Source organism: Manis pentadactyla, chromosome 5 (genome assembly GCF_030020395.1).
Source record: "Manis pentadactyla isolate mManPen7 chromosome 5, mManPen7.hap1, whole genome shotgun sequence".
NCBI classification, from domain to species: domain Eukaryota; kingdom Metazoa; phylum Chordata; class Mammalia; order Pholidota; family Manidae; genus Manis; species Manis pentadactyla.
The window spans coordinates 33,147,967-33,163,477 of NC_080023.1; the positions used below are offsets into that span (position 1 = coordinate 33,147,967).

The 15,511-nt window shown below is 34.0% G+C and overlaps 1 protein-coding gene across 3 annotated transcripts in view; it reads right to left on the minus strand.

Annotated features, from left to right (window-relative positions):
- Positions 1–15,511, minus strand: part of PDS5A (PDS5 cohesin associated factor A) — a 153,947-nt gene that overhangs the window by 18,559 nt on the left and 119,877 nt on the right. For all 3 annotated transcript variants that reach the window (XM_036908506.2, XM_057502162.1, XM_036908507.2), the window contains 7 exons: positions 13,137–13,260; positions 12,157–12,315; positions 8,351–8,419; positions 7,056–7,192; positions 4,432–4,555; positions 3,894–4,098; positions 3,265–3,379 (listed from right to left, as the gene is read on the minus strand). In XM_036908506.2, coding sequence (XP_036764401.2) covers positions 3,265–3,379; positions 3,894–4,098; positions 4,432–4,555; positions 7,056–7,192; positions 8,351–8,419; positions 12,157–12,315; positions 13,137–13,260 — 933 coding nt within the window. The remainder of the gene's footprint in view (positions 1–3,264; positions 3,380–3,893; positions 4,099–4,431; positions 4,556–7,055; positions 7,193–8,350; positions 8,420–12,156; positions 12,316–13,136; positions 13,261–15,511) is intronic.

A 15,511-nucleotide genomic window follows, 5' to 3' on the forward strand; every position in this document is an offset into this window, starting at 1 on the left:
AAAGGCATCCAGATTCGTAAAAGGAAAAAGTCAAACTGTCACTGTTTGCAGATCACATGATATTGTACATAAAAAACCCTAAAGAATCCACTCCAAAAACTATGAGAATATCTATATTCAGCAAAGTTGCAGGATACAAAATTAATACACAGAAATCTGTTGCATTCCTATACACTAACGATGAACTAGCAGAAAGAGAAATCAGGAAAACAATTCCATTCACAATTGCATCAAAAAGAATAAAATACCTAGGAATAAACCTAACCAAGGAAGTGAAAGACCTATACCCTGAAAACTACAAAATACTCTTAAGAGAAATTAGGACACTAATAAATGGAAATTCATCCCGTGCTCTTGGGTAGGAACAATTAATATTGCCAAAATGGCCATCCTGCCTAAAGCAATCTACAGATTCAAGGCAATCCCTATGAAAATACTGACAGCATTCTTAAATGAACTGGAACAAATAGTTTAAAAATTCATATGGAACCACAGAAGACCCCGAATAGCCAAAGCAATCCTGAAAAAGAAGAATAAAGGTGGGGGGATCATGCTCCTCAACTTCAAGCTCTACTACAAAGCCACAGTAATCAAGACAATTTGGTACTGGCACCCATAGACCAATGGAACAAAATAGAGAGCCCAGATATTAACCCAAGCATATATATTCAATTAATATACGATAAAGGAGCCATGGATATACAATGTGGAAATGAGAGCCTCTTCAACAGCTGGTGTTGGCAAAACTGGACAGCTTCATGTAAGAGAATGAAACTGGATTACCGTCTAACTCCATACACAAAAGTAAACTAGAAATGGATCAAAGACCTGAATTTAAGTCATGAAACCATTAAACTCTTAGAAGAAAACATAGGCAACACTCTTGAATATAAACATGAACAACTTCATGAACATCTCTTACTGGGCAAGGGAAACAAAAGCAAAAATGAACAAGTGGGATGACATCAAACTAAAAAGCTTCTGTACAGCCAAGGACACCATCAGTAGAACAAAAAGGCATTGTACAGTATGGGAGAATATATTCACAAATGACATATCTGAAAAGGGGTTGACATCCAAAATACATAAATAGCTCACGGACCTCAAGAAACAAAAAGCAAATAATCCAATTAAAAAATGGGCAGAGGAGCTGAACAGACACTTCTCCAAAGAAGAAATTCAGATGGCCAACAGGCACATGAAAAGATGCTCCATATATCTAATTATCATGGAAATGCAAATTAAAACCAAAATGAAATATCATCTCACACCTCACAGCAATATAGAGGCTCCTCAAAAAACTAAAACTAGAAATACCATTTGACCTGGGGATACCACTCCTAGGAATTTACCCTAAGAATGCAGGAGGCCAGTTTCAAAAAGACATATGCACGCCTATGTTTACTGCAGCACTATATACAATAGCCAAGAAATGGAAGCAACCCAAGTGTCCATCAGATGAATGGTAAAGAAGATGTGGTACATATACACAATGGAATATTATTCAGCCATAAGAAGAAAACAAATCCTACCATTTGCAACAACATGGATGGAGCTAGAGGGTATTATGCTCAGTGAAATAAGCCAGGTGGAGAAAGACAAGTATCAAATGATTTCACTCATCTGTGGAGTGTAAGAACAAAGAAAAACTGAAGGAACAAAACAGCAGCAGACTCACAGAACCCAAGAATGGACTAACAGTTACCAAAGGGAAAGGGAATGGGGAGGATGTGTGGGAAGGGAGGGATAAGGGGGAAAAAAGGGCATTACGATTAGCACACATAATGGAGCCAGGGGCACAGGGAAGGCAGTATAACACAGAAAAGACAAAAAGTGATTCTATAGCATCTTACTAAGCTGATGGACAGTGACTGTCCATCATCAGGTATGTGGTGGGGAGTTGATAATGGGGGAAGTCTAGTAACCATAATGTTGCTCATGTAATTGTACATTAATGATACCAAAAAAAAAAAAAAGACAGATGCACCCCTATGTTTATTGCAGCACTATTTACAATAGCCAAGATATGGAAGCAACCTAAGTGTCCATCAGTAGATGAACGGATATAGAAGATGTGGTACATATACACAATGCAATACTATTCAGCCATAAGAAAGAAACAAATCCTTGCATTTGTAACAACATGGATGGAACTAGAGGATATTATGCTCAGTAAAATAAGCCAGGTGGAGAAAGACAGGTACCAAACGATTTCCCTCATTTGTGGAGTATAATGATGAAACAAAACTGAAGGAACAAAAGAGCAACAAACTCAGACATCAAGAAGGGACTAGCATTTACCAAAGGTGAGAGGGGAGGGAGGGCGGGTGGGGAGGGAGGAAGAAGGGATTAAGCAGTATTATGACTGGCACACATGGTGTGGGGGGGGATCATGGGGAACACAGTGTAGCACAAAGAAGGCAAATAGTGACTCTGTGGCATCTTACTATACTAATGGGTAGTGACTGCAATGGGGTATGGGGGGGACACGATAATATGGGTGAATGTAGAAACCACATTGTTTTTTTATGTGAAACCTTCATAAGAGTATATATCAATAATACCTTAATAAAAAAAAAATATTCCCACCCTCCCCAAAAAAAGGAATGAAGTTCTCATACAGTACAACATGGATGAACCTTGAAAACACATGTTAAGGGAAATAACAGACACAAAAGGAGACAAATTTTATGATTCCACTTATATGAGGTTCCTGAAATAGGCAAATTGATAGAGACAGAACATAGAATAATGGGTATCAATGACAGGTCCAGAGTTTTTGTGATGAAAAGTTTTGTAAATACAGTGGTGGTGATAGCATAATATTGAGTATGTAATTAATGCCAGCCACTCAATTGTACTCTTAAAAATGGTGAATTTTACATTATACATTTTATGTGTGCATGCATATTTTTAAGGCTGAATGTACAATTTCAAGGTGAAATTTTTGCTACATGGCTTTCTAAATTATCAAACTGAATTAACTGAAGCTTACCTTAATATAAACAGTAAAAATAATATAAAAACAAAAATAACCACACCAACCTACCTCAAATACCCATCCAGCTAACTGCAAACAGGAAACGATCAATCAACAGCCAAAAATAACTTGTTAGATAGGAACAATTTTGTATGATGAAACTCACAATTTATAATAAATGAACAAAATCATAAAAAGGTTTTTTATTCTAACAGGAATAGTAAGAGCAAAAAATTATAAAAAGTAAAAATAATTTTTAGAACTCTTGAAACTACAGGACTTACTCTTTAATATCACGAAGCTGATCAACATCCTGTGATCTTGTGAAATCTGGATCATGGGCTAGTAGGTGAATCATATAGGGAACTACATATTCAGGCAACAGTGATAGTAATTTCTCTAAAATGAAAACATTATTATTAACAGCATAATCACAGCCTTTATAAAAATCCCTCTCAAAGTTTTGTGTTCTAACCACTTCAGTTCCTACTTTTTTCCTGTTATTTCTAAATTAGAGTCAATGGACATTTAAATCATACTGAAATACTTTTCAAATTTGAAGGCTATTAAAGCCAAAAGGATTAATTTAAGATTACAAAGTGGGTCCCTGGCAAAGCTAGGATAATAATTCTTTCCTCTCTGGCATCGAAACAATGTGTTCGAATCAAGCTGTCAATGTGTTCAAATACTGTCAATCCCCTAACAATGTAGTTCCCCCAGTTTTTGGCATTGTAAGTAGGACCCAGGAACCAGGATTTTAGATTTCAAGTATATCAATTATAATGACAGCATCCTATAAAAATCCCCGTGTTACTAGAAACCACAACAGAAATATGAAATAGTATCTCTCCCCAGGCAAACTGATACACTGACAAGATATATTTGCATACTGAGAACTCTGAAAGTTACTTACCAGTAGCCATGGGATTCTGTTTAATGTACTCCCTGCGTATACTGATATTTTTTAACAAACACTGTCGTGCATGTGCTCTTCTCTCCTTCACAGGATCTTTGGCACACAAGGCAAAGATCGCCATATATTCCAATGGGAGCAGTAACTTCACAAGAGCCTTATGCAACTTCTGAGCAAATATCTGCCTTACTTGGTAGCACTCATCCTACAGTTGCACAAAACCAAAAATACTTAAATAAAAATACTGGTACTTTTAAAACTATGACAAAAAAACCTAGTTTAGTTAAAAAAAAAACACAGCATTCACAAGAGAGTAGTTTAAGCACTTTTAATGTCTTCATTTAAAAAATGATAATTATACTGGGAGAATAACAATACTTGGAAAGATATTAAGCTAGAATAGTAATCTATTAATTGAAAAATTGAGCAATACATTTTGTGTCCACATCCATACAGTAAAATGGTCTGTATCCATAGAAAGGAAATGTATTTAACTTTGAAGGCCAAGTATTCGACAAAAATAAGATTGTTAACTTACATTAATAACAAGTGCACAGAGCTGAAACTGTTCTGGGGTTATAATTTCATGGTAACAAGGTTCCTGAGCAAGCTTCATTATGGCACTACCAGCAGCTAATCGCAAGCGAGACATATCAGATTTACTATAAACAAACAAAAAAGAAATAAACATTTCCTATAACCATTATTATTCATAAAAATGCTTTGATTCCTTTTTGAGTGTTAAAATCTTTAGCATTATTTATGCTTAAAATGTCATAATGTAAATACATGGGAGAGCTCCTTTGAATCTTTGAACTCAACACAGGGAAAAAAACTCAAATCACTCTATCTGATAAAAAATTTAGCTGCCTTCATTTTTAGTTATACTTTAGCTTAGATCCTCCACCACAGCCAACCAACTCTGCTTATGAGCACAACCACACCAACTGCTACACTAGGAATCACCATTCATGTTAGGAACTGTATTCCTTATTCTAGGAAGAATATACATTCCTTGTAGAAAACTTGATTTGAAAAAAAAACCCTGAAAAATTAAAAATCACCTATCATTTAAAATCTATTTCTTAATGTGTATACACACACACACACACACACACACATACACACCCATAATAGAAATTAGCTTAAGCCTAATTAGGAACTGACTTGCACCAGAAAAGTGGGGGTCATTAGACAAATATCTAAAAGGAAAGGAGATGGAGATGCGAGCCAGTACTAGTCTCTGGGACCAATCTGCTTTTGTAGTATAAAGTTTTCAAAGGGGACCTATGAGGTTCAGGCACTCCCACACCCATGCAGTAGACTTTTATTACTTAAATGGCAAAATGTGACAATGGGGTGAAAGGACAGTCTTCTTCAGTTTCTTTGTGGAACACGGCATGACTTTGATATTTCGAAGACTTTAGGAAATGTGGAAAGCTGGCCTGAATAAACAAGGGACTACTGTTTAGCACACAAGAGAAAACACAGCACTCTTGAAAACATGGCAGAATGGGACTGTCAAAGTGAGCACTGGTAACAATGAGGGACCCTCAAATGCTTCTGAAGCAAATGATTCAGGAACTTAAAATAGCTAATATTTGGTGCTTAGCTCTGCGCCAGGCAGTGTATGAAACATTTTACAGGCTTTATCTCATTTAATTTAGACTCTATGAGGAAACTGAGGCTTAGAAAAGTGATTTCCACAGGTTCATAAAGCTAGTAAATGGAGTGTAGAGTTGTGTAAGTTTGATTCACAGAATATGTAATAACTAATTAAGATCTGACTAATATTTCATTATGTGAGTTCCATAGTTAAGCATTCCCCTATTTTTTGTGATAATATTTTTAAATGCTGGAACACGTTTGTGTGTGTATTATGCATGATTTCTAAAATTATTTCATGAGTATAAAAATAGTCAAAGGATAACATTTTTAAGGATCTAGACACAAAATGCCAAACTGTTTTGCTTAGAATGTGCCAATTTATATTCACAGGAGTAATAAGGGAATCGATTTCTTTGCTGATTTGATAGGCAAGAGGTATCATTTAAGTTTAAATTGCCCTGATTGTATTTAGTGATGTTAAACATCTTTTCAAAAAGTAAATTAATAACATAGTCTTCATCTCTGTTGGGGATCCTGCCTATTTATCCCTGATTCACAAGAGCTTATTATGCCTGACATACACCATATATAATTTCCCCAAATTTAAAACTGCTCAGTATCCCTAACTCAGCTATAATCTTCAATCTGTTCATACAAAGCAACACTTGGTTTATTCTATGATAAAAGTAGTTTTTCATGGTTTTCTTCAGTTTATCAAAGCATTCAGCACCTCTACTGTAATTACTTATTTCCTATGTCCTCCACCAAAATGTATACTCATTGGAGGGAGTGATTTTTAAAAAGTATAGCAGTGTCCTATGAATGGATCAATAAATACTGAATGCATAAATGAATAATTAAATCTGTCATCTAACACAAATTTTAAAGTAGGAATGCATCACAAGTAGAATTCCTGTTATTTCTGCTGGTGCTTCTAAACCCTAGTAAAGCAAGAATTTGAAAGAAACAAAGAAGGGTCATAAAAAAGTTGGCTTTTATTTTCATTTTAAAAGGAACAGAAAGAAGAACGGTAATTTCACAGATTTGAAGAGTGAAAATGTGTAGAAATGGAAACAAATTTTTTTGCATTGGCAGAACCCTATATAGTTTGCAGACCACTAGGAAACTGTGACTCTTCCTGCTTTGTATCTCCACTTGAAATTTTTATTCCTTTTGTGGTAGTGCTCTACTTGTTCAATCACTATACTACAGGGTAAGTTCCCTCAGGCAGAAACTGAATTTTATCTGTTTTTGATGCAATGGTTTTCATAGTGTTTTATAAAGATTAGTAATTCAACAAATACTTGCTTAACTGAACCAAATGTTGAACCTAAGGTGACATTATACAATGATTATGACTGAAAATTTACCGGAAAAAAAACAGTCTTTAGGAGTGAAGGAAAATATACTATCACTGAGATATAAACCCTGAGTACATAAGATTTGATCCCAAAGCACATGGCACAACATTCAATATTAACTAAGTAAATAATTCCTATGTAAACTCTATTAACATTTTGAGCTAAGAAAACTGGAAAGGGAGAAAAATCTCACCTGATCCTCTTTTGCTCTGTCAGGTCACCCTCACTGACCAACATCGCTGATAATAACCGAAGAGTTGAATTGGCAGATTTAGACTGGTTGTTTTTCATACCCAACAGCCACCTTACCAGAAGTTTAATTGCCTGTACCTATAAAATATTAACATGCTAAAAAAAGAAAACAACTTCAAATTCCAATTAAAGGGAAGATTAATTTATTTTAATTAGATTAATGAGACTGCTTAATTGCCAGCAGACATATTTATTAAAGAAGTCTGTAGGATAATAACAATAAGAATATTTATTCTGTTTAATCTATACCAGGCACTTCTCCCAGAGCTATACATGTATGAACATACTTAATCTCCTAAACAACTCTATGGAAGGTACTCTCATGTCCAGCAGATAAGGCAGCTGAGACACATTACCATGATAGGTATCTTGCCCAAGGTCTGGCTCATGAACTTTACGTGGGCAGCTGTCTAAGATTTTCAGATTATTTGAAAATACATTGCTTAAAGAGAACTATTTAAACTATACCAATTATAGTGATTAAAAAGAAATCAGGCTTTAATATTTTTTGTAGTAATGAAAAACTATTTTGAAGAAACCATCATGTCTGATTCAGTCTTATTTTACATTCTGATAAAAACAGAGGAGATTCCATAGTTATTTGTGGTAATACTTGGAGGCTTCTACTCAAAAGAGCATTACCAATAAACATGAAAAAACTAGCTGAAGGATACAGTTATTATTTACTGAATAGACAACTTGGAAAAAGGAATTGATGGAATATATGACTACTATGAAGCTATACAAGGTGAATCATATTATCAAGGAAGATGATAATAAAGAAGACTTGTTTTAAATTCTTAGTTTAAAATTTTTAAAGACTACCACTTTAAAAATAAGCTTTTTTTTTAGTACAATTTACATCTATCAAAGATTACCAATTTGAGGACAACTACCTGTTTTTGCTTACTTAATATTCACATGCTTATAGATAGATAGTGGCGGTGAAGCTAGACCTGAGATGCTTCTAAGGATCAATATTCTACAACAATCTCTGTGTAAAACAGTCTCATCAAAATTGTTTTAGCAGGCAGAAGTTCTACAGAAGATGCTGACATATATCTATATATAAATAACTCAATGACAACTATAATTTCTTTGAGAAACACACAACCTCTGATTTTAAAAATAAAGCACATTATTTAAAAAATGCTTATTAGCTTTAAAAAAAAAAGGGTGTATCCATGAACAGTCATCATTTCAAAATAAAAGTTATCAAGAACTATACAAACTTACCTTTGCTAGTACTTCAGGGGAAACTTCTTCATCTGGAGACCACAATTTTCCATTCTTCTCACCTGTTGACTACAGATAATGGAATAAATTTAACTTGTAGAAAGAATTTCAAAGTTTCTCTCATTGAGTTTTTCATGCTGAACAATGAAGTGCTCTAGGAAATCAACAGGAAAAGTCAACAAGTGGAGCATGGAAAAGAACAGTCAGAGGACTCAAACTTCCCAATTTTGAAATTTATTACAAATATATAGTAATCAAGGTAGTATGGCTGGTACTGACATAAACATAGACATATAGACCAACCGCATGAAGTAGAGAACCCAGAAAACCTTCACATATATGGTCACCTGATTTTTAACAAGGGTGCTAAGAGCAATTATTGTGGAAAGAACAATGTCTTCAACAAATGGTGCTGAAAAAACTAGATGTCTAAAAGCAGAAGAATGAAGCTGGACTGTTCTCTTATATCATATACAAAAATTAACTAAAAATGGATCAACGTTCTTAATTATAAGAGCTAAAACTATAAAACTCTTAGAAGATACAGGAGAAAATCATGATGATTTTGGATCTGGCAAACATCTGATAAGGGTCTAATATTCAACATATAGAATTCTTACAACATAACAACCAAAACAAACAACCTAATTAAAAGTGGGCAAAGTTGGGGGGTGGGGGAATGGGTGAAATAGGTGAAAGGAATAAAGAGGTATGAATTTCAAATTATAAAATAAACTAGTCTCAGCAATGGAGGTACAGCATACAGAATATAACCAATAATATTGTAATATCTTGGTATTGTAACAGAGTAACTATGCTTAACATGGTAAGCATTGAGTAATGTATATAATTATTGAATCACTATGTTGTAATCTGAAACCAATATAATATTATCAACTATATTTCAATTTTAAAAAGTGGGCAAAGGACTTTGAAAATATAAAGATGATATACAAATGTCCAGTAAACACATGAAGAGTCCTCAACATCATTAGTCATTAGGGAAACACAAATCAAAATAATAAGAACAACTCTGCACATACTAAGATGGCTAGTATCAAAAAACCAGAAAAGAATTAAGTGTTGGCAAAGATGAGGAGAAATTAGAAGCTTTGTGCATTTCCTGTGAGAATGTAAAATGTTACAAGCCACTGTGGAAAATAGTTTGGCAGTCCCTCAAAAAGTTCAACATAGAATGACCATGTGACCCAGCAATTTCACTCCTAGATATATACCCAAGAGATTTGAAAACGGACTCAAATGCTCCTATCAGTACTATTCATATTGTCAAAAGGTGGGAAAAAACCCAAGTGTCCATCAATAATATATACATACTATAACACAAAAGAACTTTGAAACCATTATATCAAGGGAAACAAGCCAGGCAAAAAAGGACAAATATTGCATGATAATACATACCTAGAATAGGCAAACTCATAAAGTGATTAAATAGAATAAAGATTACCAGGGGCTGGGAGGAGGAGGCAATGGGGAATTATTGGTTAATGGATACAGAGTTTCTGTCTGAAATGATAAAGTTCTGGAAATAGTGATGATTTTACAACAATGTGGGTGCATTTACTTTAAGTGGTCGCTTGACTCAGTTGGGAGAGTTATTTGGTTTTCCTTGGTATCTCCCAAATATACAGGAGATATACATGTTATTAAACTTATGTTTTTTTTTAAAACAAAACACCCAAAACAAAAACAAGACTGTGGGTGTATATAATGTAAGTGAACTGTCCACTTAAAATGGTGAAAATGGCAAAGTTTATATTATACATATTATTTTAATCGCAGACCAAAAAAAAAAAAAAAAAGAACCATCTTGAAATATAATCTATCAACAACCAAGTCATTATCTGATGATTAATGCCTTAAATTTCACACTTGTTGCCAGCCATTTCTACTGCCAGTGTGAAGAACAGCATAAATGCGTTGAGTGGGAATGAGACTTTGGCCTACCTCTTCTATCCTTGAGGGATAGGAAAAAGAGGGAGTGCACTAGCAAGTGTCCATCTTCTTAAGCATGGATACTGAGAGCTCAAAGACTACTGGCCTATGTAGAAGGATTAGGTAAACTGGGTAAGTGAGCACTGCATTTAAAAGTCATCCACAATGATCCAGCAGTTAAAAAGATTTCTCTCTCATTCAATAATTCTTTAATTTAGATCCATTTGGTAAAGTAGTGATTTTCTTTTTTTATTGACATAGTCTAATATTAGTTTCAAGTATACAACACAGTGATTCTACAGTTACCTTTATTATTAAATCCTCATCCCCACTAGTACGGCTACTATCTGTCAACATAGGAAGATGTTACAGAATCATTGACTATATTGTCCATGCTGTACTACTATCCCTGTGACCAACCTACATTATGATTGAGAATTTTTGTGAGCCTTTATCCCCCTCATCCTCCTCCCACCTACCCACCTCAGTCCCTCCCACATGGTAACCACCAGTCCCTTCTCAGTGTCTACGACTCTACTGCTGTTTTGTTCCTTCTGCTTTGCTTTGTATTTATATTCCACAAATAAGTGAAATCCTATGATATTTGTCTTTCTCCACCTGACTTATTTCACTGAGCAAAATACCCTCTAGATCCATCCATGTTGTTGCAAATGGCAGCATTTCTTTTTATGGCTGAAAAATATTCCATTGTGTATCTGTCCCACATCTTCTTTATCCATTCATCTACTGATGGACACTTAGGTTGCTTCTATGTCTTGGCTATTGTAAATAATGCGTCAATAAACATAGGGGTACATATCTTTTCAAATCAGGAATTTGTTTTCTTTGGGTAAATTCCTAGAAGTGGAATTACTGGGTCTAATGGTTTTTCTAGTTTTTTGAGGAACCTCTATACCACTTTCCACAGTGGCTGCACCAATTGATATTCCCACAGTGTATGAGGGTTCCCTTTTCTCCACATCCTCACTAACACTTGTTATTTCTTGTCTTTTGGATTGTGGCCATTCTGACTGGTGTGAGATGATATCTCATTGTGGTTTTGATTTGCATTTCCCTAATGATTAGAGATGGGAGCATCTTTTCATGTGTCTGTTGGCCATCTGTATTTCTTTTTTGGAGAAATGTCTGCTCAGGTCCTCTGCCCATTTTTTAATTAGGTTATTTTTTTTTCTGGTGTTGAGTTGTACAAGTTGTTTATATATTTTGGACGTTAACCTCTTATCAGATAAATGATTTACAAATGTATTCTCCCATACTGTACTGTGCCTTTCTGTTCTGCTGATTATGTAAAGCAGTGATTGCTAATCAAAGGTGTGTTTCAGAAATCACTTGGACAGTCTTCTCAGGCTCTACATTCCTGGTTCCCAACTCAAAGATAATAAATCAGCATGTGCACACACACACAGAATTCTGTAACTAAAACAGAATATATAAATTTAATACTAAAAGTGCAAAGTAATTATATTTTAAAATACTAGTCAAACACAATTCCACCTATAGTTTTAAAAATTTTGATAAAATAGAATTCTAGCATTTCACTAAACTGTTTTTCAAATGTTAGGAAAGTAACATCTGACATATTTTTTACTTCATGATTCATTTATCTCATGTTCTCATTTTTCTTTCTTAAATGTTAAGTTGTAGTAATGGCAACACTGAAGTAAGGATGTTGTTTGGAAATTTAAGTAAATAAATAAAGAGGAAAAATACATAATTTTAAAAGGAGAGAAGAAGTGGTGGTGTTCTCGAGAGAAAAGGAGAAATGTTTCTGTGATAAAGATGAAAACAGTCTTAATCTCTTGATTCTATGTTTAATTAAATAAGAAACTTACCCTGTCATTCATTAGCAGATCTTTCACAATAAAATTTGCTACTACAGATTTCATTGGGGAAGCAAACTGATCTGGTGCTAACATAGAAATGTGGCCCAATGAAACTAATGGAGTTATAAGTTGTTCTGGTACATCAGCATTCAGACTTCTACTGAGTGGCTATAAAAAGAAAGCGGTCAAAATTACCAGTTTGTTTTATAAATATCTAGTCTACAGAAACAGTGAATGTTCCTTAGTCCTTCTGAATTTATCATGCCCAAGCAAATCTATCCTAATGCTATAATTAAAAGTAACTTCAGTCATATTAGACACTCGATTCTTATTTCACCTACTGAAATTTAATAATATTATAAGAAGGCAGAAGAAAGATAAAAGGAAAAAATGAAGCCCATCTAAAAGGTAGAAATAAAAACAAGAACATTCTGCATCATCAAACCAGCATTATTTTCAAGCCATCTACAATAGGTTTGCTATGGTGGTGGAATTTTTTGCCCTGTGGGGGCATTTTAAATGACCATGGGCCATAAAATATAAGGGTTCACTGGGTTCTGTTCATACTGGACCCAGTTTATGTTAATAGGTATACCCTTTTAGTAGTGGAATCTGGACAAGGATCATACATAAGGAAACACAAACAGTACTAATTTTTAGGAGGACTGTCAGGTACTTTAAACTAGGTGGTGCAAAGTCATCTACTAATACTTTCTGAGGATAAATGGATCACTGAGCCAATAAAGCTAAAATTAAGTAAAATGTTCTACCACAAACACACAAAACATCTTTCCATATGTAATATTTGAACATGTAATCTTATTTAAAAGCTAGCAATACACTGCTGATTTAAACAGTCCCTGCTCCCATAGAATTTATACTTTAGAGTAAGTCTAAAGAGCTAAAAAGAAATCCTATCTTCTATCTTTATCAAACTACAAGCATGAAAATAAAAATCAACATAAATACAACTTATAAATTTTATATACCTCAAAAATCTGTGCAAGTTGGACTTCTTTATTTGTGAATATGGCATGTATACAGTGAACAGCCTGTTTTGCTTGGTGTGGAGTACCTCTCTTGGCTTTCTGATGTAAAATAGGAATTAACGTCCTGCAAAAAATAATATCATAGTTAAAAAAAAAAAAGCCCATGAACTACAAGTAGGTTTTTTGGTTGTCTCCTACTCTCTCCCCATAACCATTTCGAAGTTTGCTGACAGAGAAGCATCTCTTAAAAATTACCTGATCTAGAGAAAGATTTAAAGCTCTTTTCTGTCTCCAAGAAGAATCTAAGAAAAAGGCTGCTTCAGGAGAATTTTCATTTTAAAATCCACCTCATGAATATGGAGAAATAAGCCACGCTTAATTTATAATCTAAAACTTGCCCCATGCCATACTTTTACTTTATCTTCTAAGTAGGTATTCTTAATTTTCCACTTCCCTTTCATAATCCCCTTCAGTTATTTTAAAACAGCCATGGGAAAAATGTAGCAAAAAGGCCAAGTTTTACAGAAAAGATGAAAGGATCACAGCAGTGAAAAAAAGTATGCAAGGATACAGACACATACATATTGATATGTATGTAATAAAAACATCTAACAGTTACTGAGTGCTTGTGCCAAGCACCATTCTAAGTGTTTTTTATATGGATTAGTTCAACTAATCCACATAATCACCCAAAGAGGACTATTATATTTACTAAACAGATGAGAAAACTAGAGCACAAAAATTTATTTATTTAAGCTTCTTAAGATGACACACAGGAAATAGTGGAGCTGGGATTTGAAGATAAGCATTTCATTTCCAAAACCCATTGCTTTTAACCTCTATACCGACATTGTAGATTAAAGTAAACAACCTGTACTATGGAAATACAAATTACGGTCTTAAAGCATTAAATGTTGATGGTATGGGAAAACAATAACTAGAATGAAGAAAACAGCATGTTTGTATTGACCATAAAAACACAGGCATGCACAAATAGACAAAACATTCATAAAAATACATATACCAAAATGTTAATAGTGACCTTTTTTCTTTACATTTTCTAAAGTTTCAGATTTTACAATGAACATGTAAGTTTTTTCTCATAAGAAGAAAATTTATGAGGCAAAATAAAAATTTAAGGAAAGATACCTGTCACACATTTAATGCAATGGTGACAAAGGGCCCTCTTATGATAATGGGGGGCTGGACATTAAGAGAAATACCCAGACCCCAGGTCATACACCTCAGAAAACTTGAATATATGCTAGTCAGTATAAGTCTGATTTAATTTTTATGAATATGTCATATTTCCCTCCATGCAGGTTTGGAATTTTGAGAGGGATCTCCATGCCCAAACAGCCTCTTGACTGAGCACTGTTTAAGTCTTTCTTTCACAAACTCACTTATCAAACTAACAGCTCTTATAAACAGTACATGTACACTAAGTTACAAATGAAATTACAGTGATCAAGTTGTTAACTGTATTATTAATTCTTTTATTCGAATGACACATAAACAAACTTTAATGTTTTTCCTTGTTTTTCTCGTTTGCTCTAATGCAGTGATGCTATTAAGATTATAGTGAGGTCTGCAGTGATGTCCTTTTCTGCTTTTTAGTGATTCTCTCCTTCCTTCTGCAATAGTCTTAAGAATAAGAGGTTTTATTCCTTGTGTCGAAAGTTAACTCTTCCACCTATATCTATTTTTCCACCGCTTCCTTTGGGATCGACTCCTTTAAAAATAAATTCTTTACCTTAAACAATGTATATTATTTTTCTACCTTAAACAACTCACCAGAAACTTTATCCTACTGTGTCAGTGATTTCTTTTCTATAAAGTACAAATTTAAAGATTATCTCCTCTAGACTATAAACTCCTTGAAAGCAGGGACTGAATGTATAATTCTTCTATATTAGCCAATATAGTATTTCTAATTAAGAGAATTCAATAAATATACAATTCCTTCTCATATTAAATTATCCATTCACAAATTTAGTAAATCCTTAGGAGTCCTCTGGTCCTGTTATTACCCTGTGAGGAAAAACTGGTTTGATTTAGATCTGCACTGAACTATTTGCATATACCCTGAACATCTGATTCAACAGCTATTACAATTTGTTCTTCCTCCAAAAGATATCTCCCACATTATATATTTAAATATAAACTCTCAGCACAAGTTTGATCCTAAGGCAACCTCTTTAAGATGCCAAAGTGAGAATACCAAAATGAACTTCATTCTTTTTATTTTTCCTTTTTCTTTTCTTTAAAGGTACTTCATTCTTATCAGGAAAACAGAGGTAATCTAGAGGGAGAGATCAAAACAATAAAAGCACCGCTGCCAACAACCCAGCAACTAATAAAATATTTTATATTAC